At 38.5% G+C, this 16,038-nt stretch overlaps 1 protein-coding gene across 6 annotated transcripts in view; it reads left to right on the top strand.

The window, feature by feature from the left end:
- The window catches only part of EXOC2 (exocyst complex component 2), a 205,147-nt gene that overhangs the window by 102,166 nt on the left and 86,943 nt on the right, over positions 1-16,038 (top strand). For all 6 annotated transcript variants that reach the window (XM_031012319.3, XM_055391044.2, XM_055391043.2 and 3 more), the window contains one exon: positions 14,249-14,374. In XM_031012319.3, coding sequence (XP_030868179.1) covers positions 14,249-14,374 — 126 coding nt within the window. The remainder of the gene's footprint in view (positions 1-14,248; positions 14,375-16,038) is intronic.

Genomic DNA, 16,038 nt, shown 5'->3' with positions numbered 1-16,038 from the left:
AAATCTCCAAGATGAAGCAGAAGATGAAAGAGAAATGTCCTTAGGATTGCTCTTACGCTGTTGGTGGTGACTCTGGCAAATGCAGGGCCTGAGACCTGAGCCCCTAACTGGATGACATGAAAAGGAGTAATGGCCCTCATCAGGTCCCTGGGAGGATCAGGAGCTGTAACAGGAGAGCAATCTTTGTAGAGAAGGAAGTATAATGGAGAGGTCGCCGTTGTTTCTTTCTAGCATAGTTTTGTCATGAATTAGTTGGCTTGGATTTGAGTACTTTCCAGCTCTGATTCCATTTTTTTCTATGCTTGATATTTAAGAAAACCCAAATATCTCTGCTGAAGCCATGTCAACATCCCCATTAATGTCATTAATTATTTTATGTTTTTAGCAAGTGAAAATGACAGCAAATGTTACACACAGTGTGCGATCTTTGGGAATATTTAGAAAGCCTTACATATTTATTTCTCTGTTGATTCAACTAATAATTTTTGAGTCTACTCTGTTCGGCAGAGCTCTCAACATTAAGGGCCCATCAGAGTCCACTGGGGATTTTTTTTTTTTTTTTTTTTTTTCCGAGACAGAGTCTCGCTTTGTTGCCCAGGCTGGAGTGCAGTGGCGTGATCTCGGCTCACTGCAAGCTCCGCCTCCCAGGTTCACACCATTCTCCTGCCTCAGCCTCCCAAGTAGCTGGGACTACAGGCGCCCGCTACCACGCCCGGCTAATTTTTTTGTATTTTTAGTAGAGACGGGGTTTCACCCCATCAGGGTGTTAGCCAGGATGGTCTCGATCTCCTGACCTCATGATCCACCCGCCTCGGCCTCCCAAAGTGCTGGGATTACAGGCTTGAGCCACCACGCGTCCACTGGGGCTTTTTAACAACCAGTTATCAATTCTTGGCCTTACCCCTTCCCTCCGTGCCAAGCACATTCTAATCTCTGTGGCTGGATTCCAGGCATTTTCAAGCTCCTGGGCGATTCAGGTGCAGCCAGGGCTGGTCACCAGGGTGCTGGCTGCTGTGCCAGGAGCCGGAAGTGCAGTGCGAGCTGGCCTCTTGGAGCTTGGGGTCTAGGGAGAAACACACCATCTAAAAAATCACATAGGCATGTATTCAGTTGGAATAGTGAAAAGTGTGAGGTAGTGGGGAGTACAAAGTTGTGTGAAAATGTGTGATAGGAGGGTGCAGTCCGGTTGAGGGAAGTCCAGGGAAGTTTCCTAGAGGAGGTGAAATCTCAGTTGAACCTAAACAACGACAGTCAGTTCTCCGGATCGGCATTGAGACGCGTTCCAGACACCGTGCGGGTGCTCGGTGGTCAGTTCTCTAGATTGGCATTGAGATGCGTTCCAGACGCCGTGCGGGTGCTGGACAAATGTCACTGCTCTCCAGCAAAGGTGGTGATGAATGCAGTCACCCGCACTGGATACAGTTAGGATATGTGGTCTGACCAAGGATTTTCCTACTTATACTTTCAGGAAACAAACTGAATACCTAATTTGGTATGAAAATATTTGAATTTCTGGAATATGTGTGTAATTTATGAAGACAACATATGGACTTTTTGAAATTGGAAAAATTCCAGAAAATTTCATCTATCTTGTCATATCTTTACCTCAAATATCTGATAACCAGTATTCCATCACCAAAGGTCTGACTCTTTCTCAAAGATAGAGGGAAACACACCGTCATCTTTCCTTCCCTGACATCTTAATTTATTGCTATATATATTCATTCTAAATTGCTTAAAATCAGTGTTTTGGAAAAAGAAAAGGTGACAGAAGCTTTCTTGTAACTCACTTACTCTGAGCAAGCTTGTTGCGCACCTTGTTCATCACTTGGGAAATAATGGAAAGAGTGTGCGTGGGATGGGAGCAGTGCCTCAGGTTACTTTCATTACTTCATCTTTTCATTAGAAAGTGGAGGGCCGGTGCGGTGGCTCACGCCTGTAATCCCAACACTTTGGGAGGCCGAGGCGGGCGGATCACAAGGTCAGGAGTTCGACACCAGCCTGGCCAACATAGTGAAACCCTGTCTCTACTAAAAATACAAAAATTAGCCAGGTATGGTGGCGCGTGCCTATAGGCCCAGCTACTCAGGAGGCTGAGGCAGGAGAATCACTTGAACCCAGGAGGCAGAGGTTATGGTGAGCCAGGATCGCACCACTGCACTCCAGCCTGGGCAACAGAGTGAGACTCACTCCATCTCAAAAAATAAAAAAGTGGAAACAATTCCTTACAACTCTTTGAACTTTACAGTTTTAATGACAATACAATATAAATGTCTTAAATTCACATTTTATTTTTTCTTTTGACATTCAGAACATGCTTAACTGTTCCCTCTGTCATTGTCAGTAAACACTGCTAATCTAAATGTAGGTAATTCTAGCACATGAGAGGCTTTTAACTGGAAAATTGGGGTGGTTTTTTGAACTTAGGTCAGAAGCGATTTTCACTATTAAATTTTGGAAAATCCCACTTATATTTAAAAGCAGAAAGGATAATGTAACAATACCCCATGTACTCACGCTGACTTCAGCAGTTACCACTCATAGCCAATCTCATTTTATCAGCTCATAGCCAGTCTTACCTGCTTCTCTCCCCTCCCTCACCCTGGATTATTCTAAAACAGATCACATCATTTTATCCATAATTAATTCAGTATGTAATTCTTAGAAATAAGGATTCTTTTTAAAAACTGTAGCCAAAATATCATGACCATTACCTAAAATATGAATATTTTTTAAATATGAAATACTCCAGTTTCAAATTCAGAAAGTTTAATTTCTTCAGTATCTTTCTGAGTGCATCGATAGCATTGCCCTTGAGCTGATACTCGGTGCACAGGCAAATGATAAATGAAATGCGGCACAGACGCGGACAGAACGTTTCCTCGGATGGAAGGAGGATTCGCCATTAGTGAAATAGAGTGTGCTTTGGCCAGTTTGCACGTCAGTATTTTTCTGTAGGTGATCATTTCTATATGTGTATATCATTGCACACATGTTAACTTTAATATACACATATCTATGGCCGGGCGCGGTGGCTCACGCCTGTAATCCCAGCACTTTGGGAGGCTGAGGCTGGCGGATCATGAGGTCAGGAGATCGAGACCATCCTGGCTAACACAGTGAAACCCCGTCTCTACTAAAAATACAAAAAATTAGCCGGACATGGTGGCATTTGCCTGTAGTCCCAGTTACTTGGGAGGCTGGGGCAGGAGAATGGCAGGAACCTGGGAGGCGGAGCTTGCAGTGAGCCCAGATTGTGCCACTGCACTCCAGCCTGGGCGACAGAGCGAGACTCCGTCTCAAAAAAAAAAAAAAATACACATATCTACATTTACATCTACAGGTAATGTCATATCTATGTATGTGTATGTGTGCGTGTGTTTATATAAAATATTTGCCTTAATTATAAGTTTGCTGGGAATACACACAAATTTTCTTTTGTGTGATCTACAACTGTTGTTGACGAGGGACCCTTGGTGGATGTTTTATTATTGTCCTAATTATATATAACATAAATGTAAGGTAATATGGGGAAATGCCTACTAAATATTGTTTGGAATTTCCTTTGAGCATCCTCTCATAATTGTGACATTTTAGATGTGAAAGAAATCTGGGAAACTGTCTAGTTTTGTGGATGCCTTTAGATCTATTTCGCATGTGACAAAGGTGTCTCAGAGAAGCCACGGGACAGAACCACGTCCTCCGTATCCTGAGTAGGGGTGGGACTAGTGGGTGTCCAGACACGTCCTCCGTATCCTGAGTAGGGGTGGGACTAGTGGGTGTCCAGACACGTCCTCCGTATCCTGAGTAGGGGTGGGACTAGTGGGTGTCCAGACACGTCCTCCGTATCCTGAGTAGGGGTGGGACTAGTGGGTGTCCAGGTTGCTCCCCCTCTCACCTGATCACACTCCCTCCAGACCAGTGAGTTATGGAATAGGTTACTGAACACCTCCCTCTGAGTTAAATTGTTGGAGCAAATATTGCATCAAAAAGGATTTCTCAGTGTGATGTCAGAGCAGGTGAGCATTCCCCTGGTAAGGGAAGGCTGGCTGGTATTTGGGGATTCATGAAGAGCTGCACCTGAAACTAGCCAAGCTCGATGAAGTGCTTCTGGTCTTTATTACTTTTATGCTATTTTGCTATACATAGGTGAATTTCATTAAGGAAATTTTACACAGACCTCATCACTCACTTCTAAAATTATATGTGCAATGTAAATAAATGCTCTGAGAATGAGCAAGTTAAGAAAATGGAGGTGAGTGAGAGAGCATCCAGTCCCCTAGGAGGGATCCTGGGAAATGTAAGGCTGTCCCTGGGAAGGCCCGCAGTGTCCCCATCAGAGCCAAAGGAACTCATGGCACATACATTGGATGTAAAGCTGCAGAGCCAGCAGCCTGCAGCAGATGCCACCTCTCTCTTGACTCGAGTGTGTCTGGTTATTTTCTGATGCCCGGGGCTCAGTGACAGAGTACTTACTTGTTTGCTTGGCACCTGCTGTTTCCTTGAATTGATTATAGCTGTCTACTGAAGGCTAGAGCATTTGAAAACACAATTACTACAGTAAGAAATTGCTTACAAATGATTTGCGGAAAAGGACTGCCTACATTTTATCTGGTACTTTGTTAATAAAGCTACATTGTTTTTATGCGGGTTTTCTCAGGAGCCTGCTTTTAAAATGAAAGCTTACTACATTCCAATATAAAGAAAACAAGTTTTAAGTAGTTCCTTTATTATAATATCTGTACTTAGACTACTAACACTGTAAAATTGTTTAGGTAAATCCACTAGCAGAACAATGGATAAGAACAAGAATAGCTTTGTGAAATGAAATGTAATTTTAAATGGATAGACTATAAATATTTCAAACGGAAAAATAATTCTTGATGTCTTTTTAAAGTAAATGTGGTCTTTGTGCATGAATCTAAGAAATCTAACATATAAATATTTTTTTAAGTCTGCTTTTTTAAAGCAAAGACTTTTGCTTTTCACTTTGGTGGTTTGGGAAAAAAATGTTAATTGTATGTAGCCCTGTGGTATTCAGAGAAAATTTTATGAGCAAAGATGGTGACAGATTTTCAGAGACAGCAGTCCTACATACAAAGCTACCTTTTTCCAAGAAAGCTCCTTTTGTAGATGAAGCATTTGGCAGCAGAGTTTGCCGTACAGTTGATATTTCTATGAGTCCTGCATTAGATCCTTCTCTGGACTCGTTTTTGTAGTAATAATATACACCGGTGCTAGCAGATGGTGCCCTTCAGAATATAACACGAGGCCAGGACAGGAGCTTACCCTTGCACCTTACACACACCTGGTCCTTTACCCCCAAACGCTCCACATGCCTCTTGCATCCTCTAACTCTGTAGCCCAAATATGATCATTTAGGTTTTTCTAAGGGTGAAAAAAGATGGGAAAAACAAGAGCAAAACTAAGGTTAATATTTTAAAAACTCATCTTGAAACCTTTTAAATACTGATGGAAGAGTTTATTGTGTTTTTCCAGCCCGAACAGGTTAACCACTTTGCTTCTCTTCCCCTATGTTCAAAGCAGCCTTGTGTTCTGAATTGTTATACATGTGAAACTTTTACTACCTTATTAAGAAGTGTCACCCGTCTCTTAAAATTCCTGTGAAATAGGTCCAAAATTAGACTGAGTCTTCAGAGGTTTCCTGCCAGGAAAAGCCTTTGGTTAACCCCCTGCTGACATTCACAAACAGGATTTTTAAAGGTGGTGTTCAAAGGTGTTTTCTTTGTTCTGAATGTGAGTTAAAATATATGCTGGCTGTGTCTGATAACTTAAGGGAGAAGGCATCAGGCTACTCAGAGAAAGTGTTACCTTCTTTCAGAGATGTACTTAATTAGAACTTCTAAAAGGACATCATTAGAATTAGCGTTCAGTAGGCAACATTTAGAACGTGAGCCACACTGTTAAGTAAGCAGTAAGTTCTCGAGAATAGCCGCAGAGCAGAAGAAAAGACATTTATACCCGGCTCAGGTTCTCTTTGAAAACTTAGAGATGGTATGTTCCATCTGAGCTATTATAGAAAGAAAACTGAATAACAGGCTGTGCTATATATCTGCCCTTTTAATAATTTCTGACACTCACTAGAGTATTAATTACTTGCTGAAAGAAATAAAAACATTTATGTTACTCTGAGAACCTTAAGATACACAAAGTCCATATTTTCAACACAAGCTCATAACATACATGCATAAATCATAGTATTACAATTTATGATTTTGAATTTACATAGTATAATTAAACTGTTATATCTTGCTATTTAAAAAAATACAGCTAGGACCTTTACGTACATATTTTATATCATTTTTACAAATATTATTGGGGTTAATATTACATGTAGTTCTGGTATTACCATAATGCAGGGTCAGGTAGACTTCCTGTATGCGAGATTAAATTACAGCCCCCATTCGGAAACCATTAGCAGATTCATTGAATTTTCTGTGGAACCACGCAAATAATTTCACAGTTAAAAAGTCAGTATAAGTGTATTGTTGTATATATGCTAAATCTTTTAATAAAATTATAATTTTAATTTTAAAGTTATCATAATGAGGTTGTACATTAGGAAGCTTCTTTTTTTATGGAGTTAATTTTCTAGAGATTTAAAAAATTGTTTCTCTCCTGAATATTTATCACAGCATGAACCCAGGTTGAGAGAGGTTGGTTTAAAAAAAGGAAAGGCACAACTGCAGCAAGTACAGATATGAGATGCTAGTTTCTTTCCATCTTGCCCTCCCTGCAGCTCAGCACAGGGCTGGTGCCTTTGTGAGCTGTGTACGGCTGCCAGTGGGCGGACCTCCAGGGAAGGCTTCTGCTGTGCACTTGTTCGTTTGCATGCTGTGATGACAGAGTTTTTCAAAATTGTCTTTGGAAGATGAAATGCTTAGTGGGGTTTTATTTACCTGCTTTAAGATGTATAAGCTGTGCTGTGTATGCAGCGTATGTGCACACAGTGAGAAAGTAGATTCAGGAGAGGGAAGTGGAAGAAGATACCAGTTTATGATTGCAATCAGAATTATCTTCCCTCCAGCAAGCCAGTGGTCTGATTTTCCTTTTCCTTTTGTCACTTTTTCAGAGAAAGAAAAAAACCCAGGTGATATTTCATATGCCACAACTTAGACTTGAAATGCATATCATTAGAAACGGTTACTGTTATTTGTGAATAGTGTATGTTTATATAAGCAGTTTTAATTACCAGAATGCAGATCAGCAAGTTTTTACATAATCATTTTGCATAATGATTTGATTTAAAATCTAATTTGAAAGCAATTTATCCTCCAGATTAAAATTAAGACTAATAATTAATACTTGTAATTATTAAGCAGTTTTTTTTTTTGAAGTCAGTAACCTGGGACTTGAGAATTTGATTTCTTTTGGAATAGCATAGCACTCATTTGTAGATCCCCGTGTAGTAAAGTAACAGCTGTTGAATATCACAAGAAAAAGTTGGATTAAGGTCTCTTTTTTTTTTTGTCTCCTGTTTTATAATAGATTCTATTCACCTTACAATGAATAATCTGTCTTTTTTCGATCAGACAGGCCAAAAAGGCTATGTGAAAAGGACCTTTTCAATTTGTGATTGTAGCAGCTGGTTCTTTTCCACTGCCCTGGCTTACTGTGCATCTGGAAGAAGACTTCTGGCAGCCGGAAGTCATTTCATGTCTAAACTTGTCCCTGTCCTTCATAGAAAAAAAATTTTGATGATGAATGTCAAACACACATTGAATGTCAACTTTACTTGGTAATTTAAAAATACTGATAATTATAAGTACTTTTGTTCTGTATTCTGTTTTTTTTGTAATTCCTTTATATGTTATAAGCATTTTTCTGCATGTAAATCTATATGAAACTGCTAAAAGACATAGGACTTTGACAAAAACATACATTTCATTTTGGTTATTCACTTATCCAGCTTACTTATTACAAATATATGATTCTCGCGTAACTGGCCAATGGTAGCTAATAAATGCTTCTTCAAAGTTTATACCTGTAGTTTTGCTTTTAATTTACATTTCCTTTTGTGAACACTTGCTTTGAATGATACTGAAATGCACGTCCGAAATGCTGCCTGGAGCTTGTGAAGGGCAGTCCTGAGTGAGTGAGTTAACAGGGGCTTCTTAACTGTGCCTCCCTTTGTTTAATTTGGATTAAGTGATTCTCTTTAAATTAAGGAAATGCCCCTGTCAGAACTTTACAAATGTTATATATATATATACATATATATGTATATGTATACATGTATAATCAGAAGATCAAAAAGCATTTTTATCTGTTGACACAGGTCTAATTCCTGAGGAATTTGTAACTCTGCCTTGATACGCCCACCCCACCCCCACCCCCACCCCCAGCTTTGGCATTGAAATTCTTGTGTGTGGTGTGCTTGAAAGGAATCCCATCCTGCCTGTGTCTGCGGAGGCTCCCGGCCCGTGTTTGGTCAACAAGCAACAGTGGGTGGTCGGGCTGCTGCGCAGGACAAGGGCCCGCTGTGCGCAGGAAAATGTGTTCAAAGGTGTTTAAGGGCCATGAGGAAGTCGGCCACCCTTCTGAGAATCTGAGGCTGCAGATCAGTGTTCCCTACACTATTGTAGACTGTGAGAAAACTTGCTGTAGTAGGCATGAAGGATGAGAAAATACAGTAATCTTATTCTTCTGGCTCCGCATCTGCAGGCTTCCCTTAAGAAGGGTCTCTTCTGCCCTTTTTGTGGTATAGAGTCTGTTAAAAAAAAATACCGACTATTGAAAATCAGAAAGACTTGCACAGCTTTGAGTGGAAAGGATTTGACTGATATGATTTCCTGGAAGTCCTACAGAATTCTAGGTATAATAAGCATTTTCTATAGAGTCTCGATTGTCAAAGATTGTTTACTTTCTTTTAGAAAAATAATAAATTTTAAATTTTTGATTACTTCTACACTTCTAGTGAAGTGACTAGGATTGTTTCATTAGTTTTCTGAAGAAAATTATTTCTGCAACTTCTGAAAACAAATTTTCCAACTGTTTTTCTCTTGTTAAAATGTCTAGAGGTATTTTTTTTCTAATTTTATGTTTGTTTATAATTTGTTAAATGTATCGGCATACTTAAAATTAGAAAAAGAATTTTGAGGATATTGCAAGCATATGTTATGGAAGCAGTATTTAACTGGAAAAATAAAATACTAACTTTTGACTTCCAGTAGTTAAAAACAGTTGTGTCTTTTTTTTAATGTTAAGTGGTTAAAGGATTTTTTTTCCTTCCAAGATACTAATTCCAGGCATTTGTGATAACATATGTAAGTTTTCTTTGACATATTGACAAAATAATAACTCAAATACTAATGTGGGGAAGTTAAAAGATATAGCTAGATCCTAAGAATATTTATTTCCAGAATTTTGTTTTGTATCATTTTTCCTGTAAATATCACATAGAATTTTGCAATTAGAAATACTACGGTGATGATTTCCCACACTGTAGGGTGATGTGCCTGTTCGCAGTTTTGTATTCAGAGTAATCTGTAGTTATTCCTCAGGTAATGTTGAGAGATTGCAACCAAATGTTTTTGATCTTACAAGCACTCACTCATTTGAGTATGTTTATTACTGTGCTTACTATCTTTAAAATAGCCAGGCTGAAGTCCATAACAAATATTATAAAATTCTGATACAGTTTTCACTGTTACTTTTTTTTTTTTTTTTTTTTTGAGACAGAGTCTCGCTCTGTCTCCCAGACTGGAGTGCGGTGACGTGATCTTGGCATTCTGCAATCTCTGTCTCCCGGGTACAAGCAGTTCTCCTGCCTCAGCCTCTCGAGTAGCTGGGACTACAGGCATGTGCCACCACACTGGCTAATTTTTTTGTATTTTTAGTGGAGATGGGGTTTTCACCATGTTGGTCAGGCTGGTCTCGAACTCCTGACCTCAAATGATCCGCCCACCTCGGCCTCCCAAAGTGCTGGGATTACAGGCATGAGCCACCGCGCCCGGCCACACTGTTACTTTTTTATTGCTTTTTGTATTTTTGTGATGTAATTTCCATTTTAAGACATAATTTTCACATTTGCTCCATGTGTAGAGGCAAACTTTTTATACATTTAAAATGACACCACCACTGATCAGTGTCTGAAACTGTACGAACAGTGATCGGAATAAATGTCTTTTCTGTGTTGTTCTCAGTGGTGATTTAAGGTTTCTGATTTAAACTTTGAATCATAGAGTCAGAATTTTATAGCTAAAAAGACTTTTAAAATTGCATAGTATAAAGCCCTAATCTTTACAGGTATATTTTACAGGATAGGTCAGTGGCTCCGTGAGCTGCCACAGAACCTGATACCAACTGCATGACCATGGAAATTCTTAATAAAATTAGTCCCTGCCTCAATTTCAAACTTAGGGAACAATTTGGTAGTATTGGCCCAAATGAAAACATAGTTATAACCTTTTCATCAGGGCCCAAGGTAATCATTTCCTGCTTGAAAAAAAGGCTTTTTAAAAATTTTCATCCAGAAAACAAATTCTAGGAACAGTTAATTTCTAGAGAAAATTTACTGCCAAGAAAACAAGTAACCTCTGAAAACTCCTATCAGTGCAGCATTAGTTTGAAAAGGGCAGAGTCAAACACAATTTTATGTTGCTACGGGATGTTAAAGACTGCACCCAGGGCTGGGCACAGTGGCTCACTCCTGTAATCCCACCCAGCACCTGGGGAGGCTGACGCAGGCAGATCACAAGGTCAGGAGTTCAAGACCAGCCTGGCCAACATAGTGAAACCCTGTCTCTACTAAAAATACAAAAATTAGCTGGGCATGGTGGCGCACGCCTGTAATCCCAGCACCTGGGGAGGCTGACGCAGGCAGATCACAAGGTCAGGAGTTCAAGACCAGCCGGGCCAACATAGCAAAACCCAGTCTCTACTAAAAATACAAAAATTAGCTGGGCATGGTGGTGCATGCCTGTAGTCTCAGCTACTTGAGAGGCTGAGGCAAGAGAATCGCTTGAACCCAGGAGTTGGAGGTTGCAGTGAGCCAAGATCGTGCCACTGGGCTCCAGCTTGGGCAACAGAGTGACACTTCATCTCAAAAAAAAAAAAAAAAAAAACTGCACCCGGCCACCATATGCTTTATGTAATGTGTATAGTTTTTTAAATGAGATATTGCTGTCATATTGTAAGGTGAAACAAAACAAAATAGACTGATATGTGAAATATTTAAAGACTTTTGCTGATTTTATATTTTATAGAAACTGTTTTTTTCTTTTTTTTTGTAGAAATGCTTACTTATGAAACCAGTTCATATTTGTAATAATTTTGTGAGTCAGAAATAGTAAGTTATGTAATTTAAAAGGAGTGTCAGAATTATCAAGGTGTTTTTTTTTTTTGACACTTGGTCATACATACTTTGTGACAACTGGTATTTAAAATGTTTGTGTTGCTTTTCTCTTCAAAACATAAGCTTTCTAATTCTCTATAAAATAACTCATTCTGAGATTATTTTTTGACAGTAAGAAAAGTACGAGTGTTAGGGAGAGAAATACATTTCTAAGCTAGTACCCACTGTTTAGTTGACAGGGCATATTATGCATTTGTGTGCAGCTGTGAAGCGCTACCTTCTGGACACTCAGCAAAAATACATCTTCCGAATGTATTCCAGATGCTGGTAGTCCGGAGGGGCATGTGCTGTTCTAGCTCCCTGCTGCTGTGTTATACTTCTGGTAATGCCAGGGTACCAATTGGAAAATTTGTTCACGGTTACCTTTGTTTTCCTTATATAGAAAACTGATGATGTGGTTTCTAATAGAACAAAAGCATAGTAATACAGTTTCTGTTATTAAAGGAAAAGATAAATCAATCTTTTAACCATTACAAAACTCAGGATGTACTTAAACTATACAAATGGTTTAATATTAAACAATTTAAAGTTATAAAAATACCAGTTATGAGGAGAAAACTTTTTCTGAAATAATTGTATTTTTGCAGGAATGGTATATGTGTATTTTCAGGAAACTAGGAAGTGTTTTCCTTCTTAATCATAAATTCATAGTCCTAAAAACCTTCAAGAGTAAGTGAAATGTAACAGTTTAAAGCATTCTTTTTTTATACTTTAAAAATGTACATTTTAATATAAATTAGAAGTTTTTATATGTATTTTTAATGTGATGCTAAGTTTGGGCCCCTTTATTTTTCTCTTTAAAGTATGTTAGAAAATTCATATTTTGATATTCATTTCCTGAATTCCACAATTGATAGAAGTGACAACTGTATAAACTTCAAAGGAAAATGTCATAAATCACTAGAACATCCACACAAACATTTTTATATGAAAAAAAGTCAATTAGAAAAAAATACTTTCTTCACTGTATTTTTTTACTCTGTCACATTTTTTTGGTAACACAGTGGATTTCATAAGTCTTCTTATCTTAGCTTTAATATTTTCCAAAATACAAATGTATGCACAGCATTTATTTAGCACGGTGGCGAAAACATAATAAGTCTTCAAAAAAACTTCTGTTGCACTAAAAAAATTGTTCAAATGATTTATTTTCTATTTATCTAAGACCTACCAGCTAGAATTTGTGGGGATCTGGAGAGAGAGATGATAGTGTGTCACGTCCAGGGGCACACGATAGGAGGGCCTCAGTCAGATCAAGCCTTTTCTCACCACACAATCACTGTTTACCTCCTCTGCTTAGCGTTTTTTTGCTATAGTTTTGTTGTTTATTTATCTATTGGTTTATTTTCTGCCTCCACCACCAGAATGTAAACATCTTGAGAGCAGGGCCTTAGATATTATTCATCACTTTATCCCCCGGGCCTGCAATTCCTCACATGCGGGAGGGAGCTCAATAAATACCTGTTAAATGTTACTGAATAGTTTGCATTATCAGAGGCACCAAAATATTACTTTAATTTGTAAATATGTTTTATATTAGCACCTGAAAACAACTCCATAGGCTTTTAATATTCTATTAAGTTATAAAATAAAAAATATATTTTTTAGTGTCAGTCACTTACTACATGTGGTGGGAGTTATTTGTGGAAGGTCCAATGACTGCGGGGAACATGGAGATATATTTACTTCTTATCCCTGAGAAAACAGCAGTCTTTGGTGGAGATAGGCAATACCTAGCTGTTAATGAACTACAGACTCTAGAATGTGAAGTCGATTAAATTATATACATAAATTATATACATTCTCACTGCTGTCAGAGGGCAGAAAAGATAGGTAGCACTTTAGGTAGATAAGAGGAAGAGGTGACCTTGTGTAATAGCTGTATTTCAAGTGGCATCTTTCAGGATGTGGGTTTAAATGGATGAAGAAGAAAAAATGAGTGAGGCCTTTCCAGTAGAGAGGATAGCAAATAAGGCAGCAAAATGTAAGGTGTATTTTTGTAGGGAGAATATTCAAGTGTCCTGTGCACAGTACTGTAAATACTCTGTAAATGTGCTTTGAATTCAGTTTATTTTGAAGCTCTTTGAATACTCAGCTAAAGAGTGGTGTTTTAGACTAACAAGGTAAATTTTACCTCTTCAAGCCAATGTCCTTACTAACATGCTTGGCAACATGGAATTCTATTCCTAAAGGCTTTTGTGATCCATTTTAGAAAAATTGTTTCCTAATTCTCAGCATAATTTGGATTGGAAAACATCGGGGTAGACTTTATCCTGCCGGTTTTCTGGAAGACTTCTCAGATGAGAATCAAAAAAGCAGTATTTGAGTGTGAGACAATGAAGACAATTTCTTGATAGTAGTAGAATGTTCTGGCTTCTGGCATATGAAGTGTGAGGTGAAAAGGATCCGCACTAGATGACTGGCATCAAGAAACGCCATAGGGAGTGAAATCCCATGTGTCCAAAAAACAAATGGTGGGATTTGGGGATTTAAGTGTGAAGTGTGGCATTAAGGGAGAAGTCAGAGGAGATTTATGCTACAAAAATGTGTAAGTCAGCTACATTTAAAGAAACAGAATCTGAACTCCATTATCTTTCCTAGTGCCAAAAGTTGTTTTGCAAAATGTGATTTTTCCTGCTACTTTTTGTGTTTATAGCATTATCCTCCCACCACCACCCAGTTTTGCTGAACTGAGAATGACTTTTAAAATCTGTTTAGAGAAAATAGTTTTTATTTTATTTAATAAATGCCTTATTTAAGAGTGGAACAATTGAGCAAGAAATAGCCTCAGAGACGCAGACCATTAAATCAACTAAGCAAGAGTATATAGAGCATGCTATATACTCTGTATATGTCTCCTTTCTTCCCCAGGTAACCCAGGCCTGCACAGTCCCATGTTGGATCTTGATAATGATACACGTCCCTCAGTGTTGGGCCATCTCAGTCAGACAGCGTCCCTGAAGAGGGGCAGCAGCTTTCAGTCTGGTCGAGACGACAGTAAGTATCTCCCTCCACTGCCGCTGGGCTTTTAAATTTGTGCTCGTATAATTTCAAACATTCTTCTCTTGGAAAATTCCCCAATTTGTGTTGATACTGGTGCTAAGTATTATCAGCCATCGTCGCTTTTGCTTGTTACAGTAACTACCAGTAATTTAATAATTAAAATATATATTACATTTAAAGGAATGCTATTTGATTTTTAAGTCATTGGGTGCAGGTCAGTGTTTATTAAACATATTTAGTTCAAGTCTAGCTTTACTTTTTCTGTGGTTGAATTTTTTTAAAGTGCCACAGAAAAAAATTCTGTGAGAACTTCATTAAGATGGAATTTGCAGTAAAAGTAGTATCAGTATACCTTTTTTGATGAAATTTAAACTTTGGTCTGGAAAGAGGGATTGGCTGTTAATTAACCATAAAATACTTGCTAATAATTTTTCCTAAGACGAAGCATCTAAAATTTTAAGTATGTTGCATTTCTGAACTTTCTGGAGTGGATATTTACCATTTTCCTATTTGAGATACAGCATGATCGACTATCAGGCATTCATGCACCAAATTAGACGCCACTAGTCAGGAGCCATTTGTGATCTCAGTAACAGATATAAGAAACCCAAATAGACTAATAGAAATACCTTACATTATATTAAATTCAGATACCTGTACAGTTGTTTTAAAATGTCTTATATTATTCTTACAAGCATTGCAGTAGGGAATTTTTCGAAGGTTTTATTAATATAAATGAATGTTCATCATAAGAGCACCTTAAAATTAGATGATTCATTTGTACTAAATGAAAGGCTTCCATAACTGTTGGTATTCCTTCTTCTTGTCCGATTCCCATTCCTCTCCCAGCTCACCAAACATTAGAATAAACAATGTTAGATCAGAACCGTTTGCTCCTACATTCTGTGGGACAGCAGCTAACATTATATAATGTTCAATGTAATTGCACAGAGGAGCTGAGATCTTTTGAAACATTATTCTTGGGAAAGATACCATGTAAGAATCCATTTGCTGCCATATTAAGCTGTGTTAGTCTGTTTGTGTTGCTATAAAGGAACACTGAGGCTGGGTAGTTTATAAAGAAAAGAGGTTTATTGGCTCACAGTTCTGCAGGCTGTACAGGAAGCATTGCGCCGGCATCTGCTACTGGGAGGCCTCAGGAAGCTTCCAGTCATGGCAGAAGGCAAAAGGGGAGCCAGCATGTCGCATGGCAGGAGAGGGAGCGAGGGAGAGGATGGAGAGGGAGCGAGGGAGAGGATGGAGAGGGAGTGAGGGAGAGGATGGAGATGCCAGGCTCTTTTAACCTGTTTCCCATTTAGGGAAAAAAGGTGCAGCTCACTGCTGGTGCTCACTTAATTTACATAAACATGTTCTTTGAGGCTGAAGCAAATCTCACTGATTTTCAGTGTGAAAACAAAATATAAGAACTGTTCTTGGAATTATTTCTAAACAACTCGTCTCTAATCCTAATGTAATAGAAATGTAAATGGTGTTCCATTAGGATGAGAGACAAGAGTGTTCTCGGGGCACACGGGCAATGGGTGAAACAACTAGATCTTGTGTGAACTCATAGAGCAAGAACTCACTCATTATTGCAAGGAGACCAAGCCATTCACAAGGGGCCCGCCCCCATGGCCCTCCTCCAACATTGGGGATCA

Source organism: Gorilla gorilla, chromosome 5, assembly GCF_029281585.2.
Source record: "Gorilla gorilla gorilla isolate KB3781 chromosome 5, NHGRI_mGorGor1-v2.1_pri, whole genome shotgun sequence".
In the NCBI taxonomy this organism is placed as follows: Eukaryota; Metazoa; Chordata; class Mammalia; order Primates; family Hominidae; genus Gorilla; species Gorilla gorilla.
This window is presented reverse-complemented; position numbering and strand designations above follow the sequence as displayed.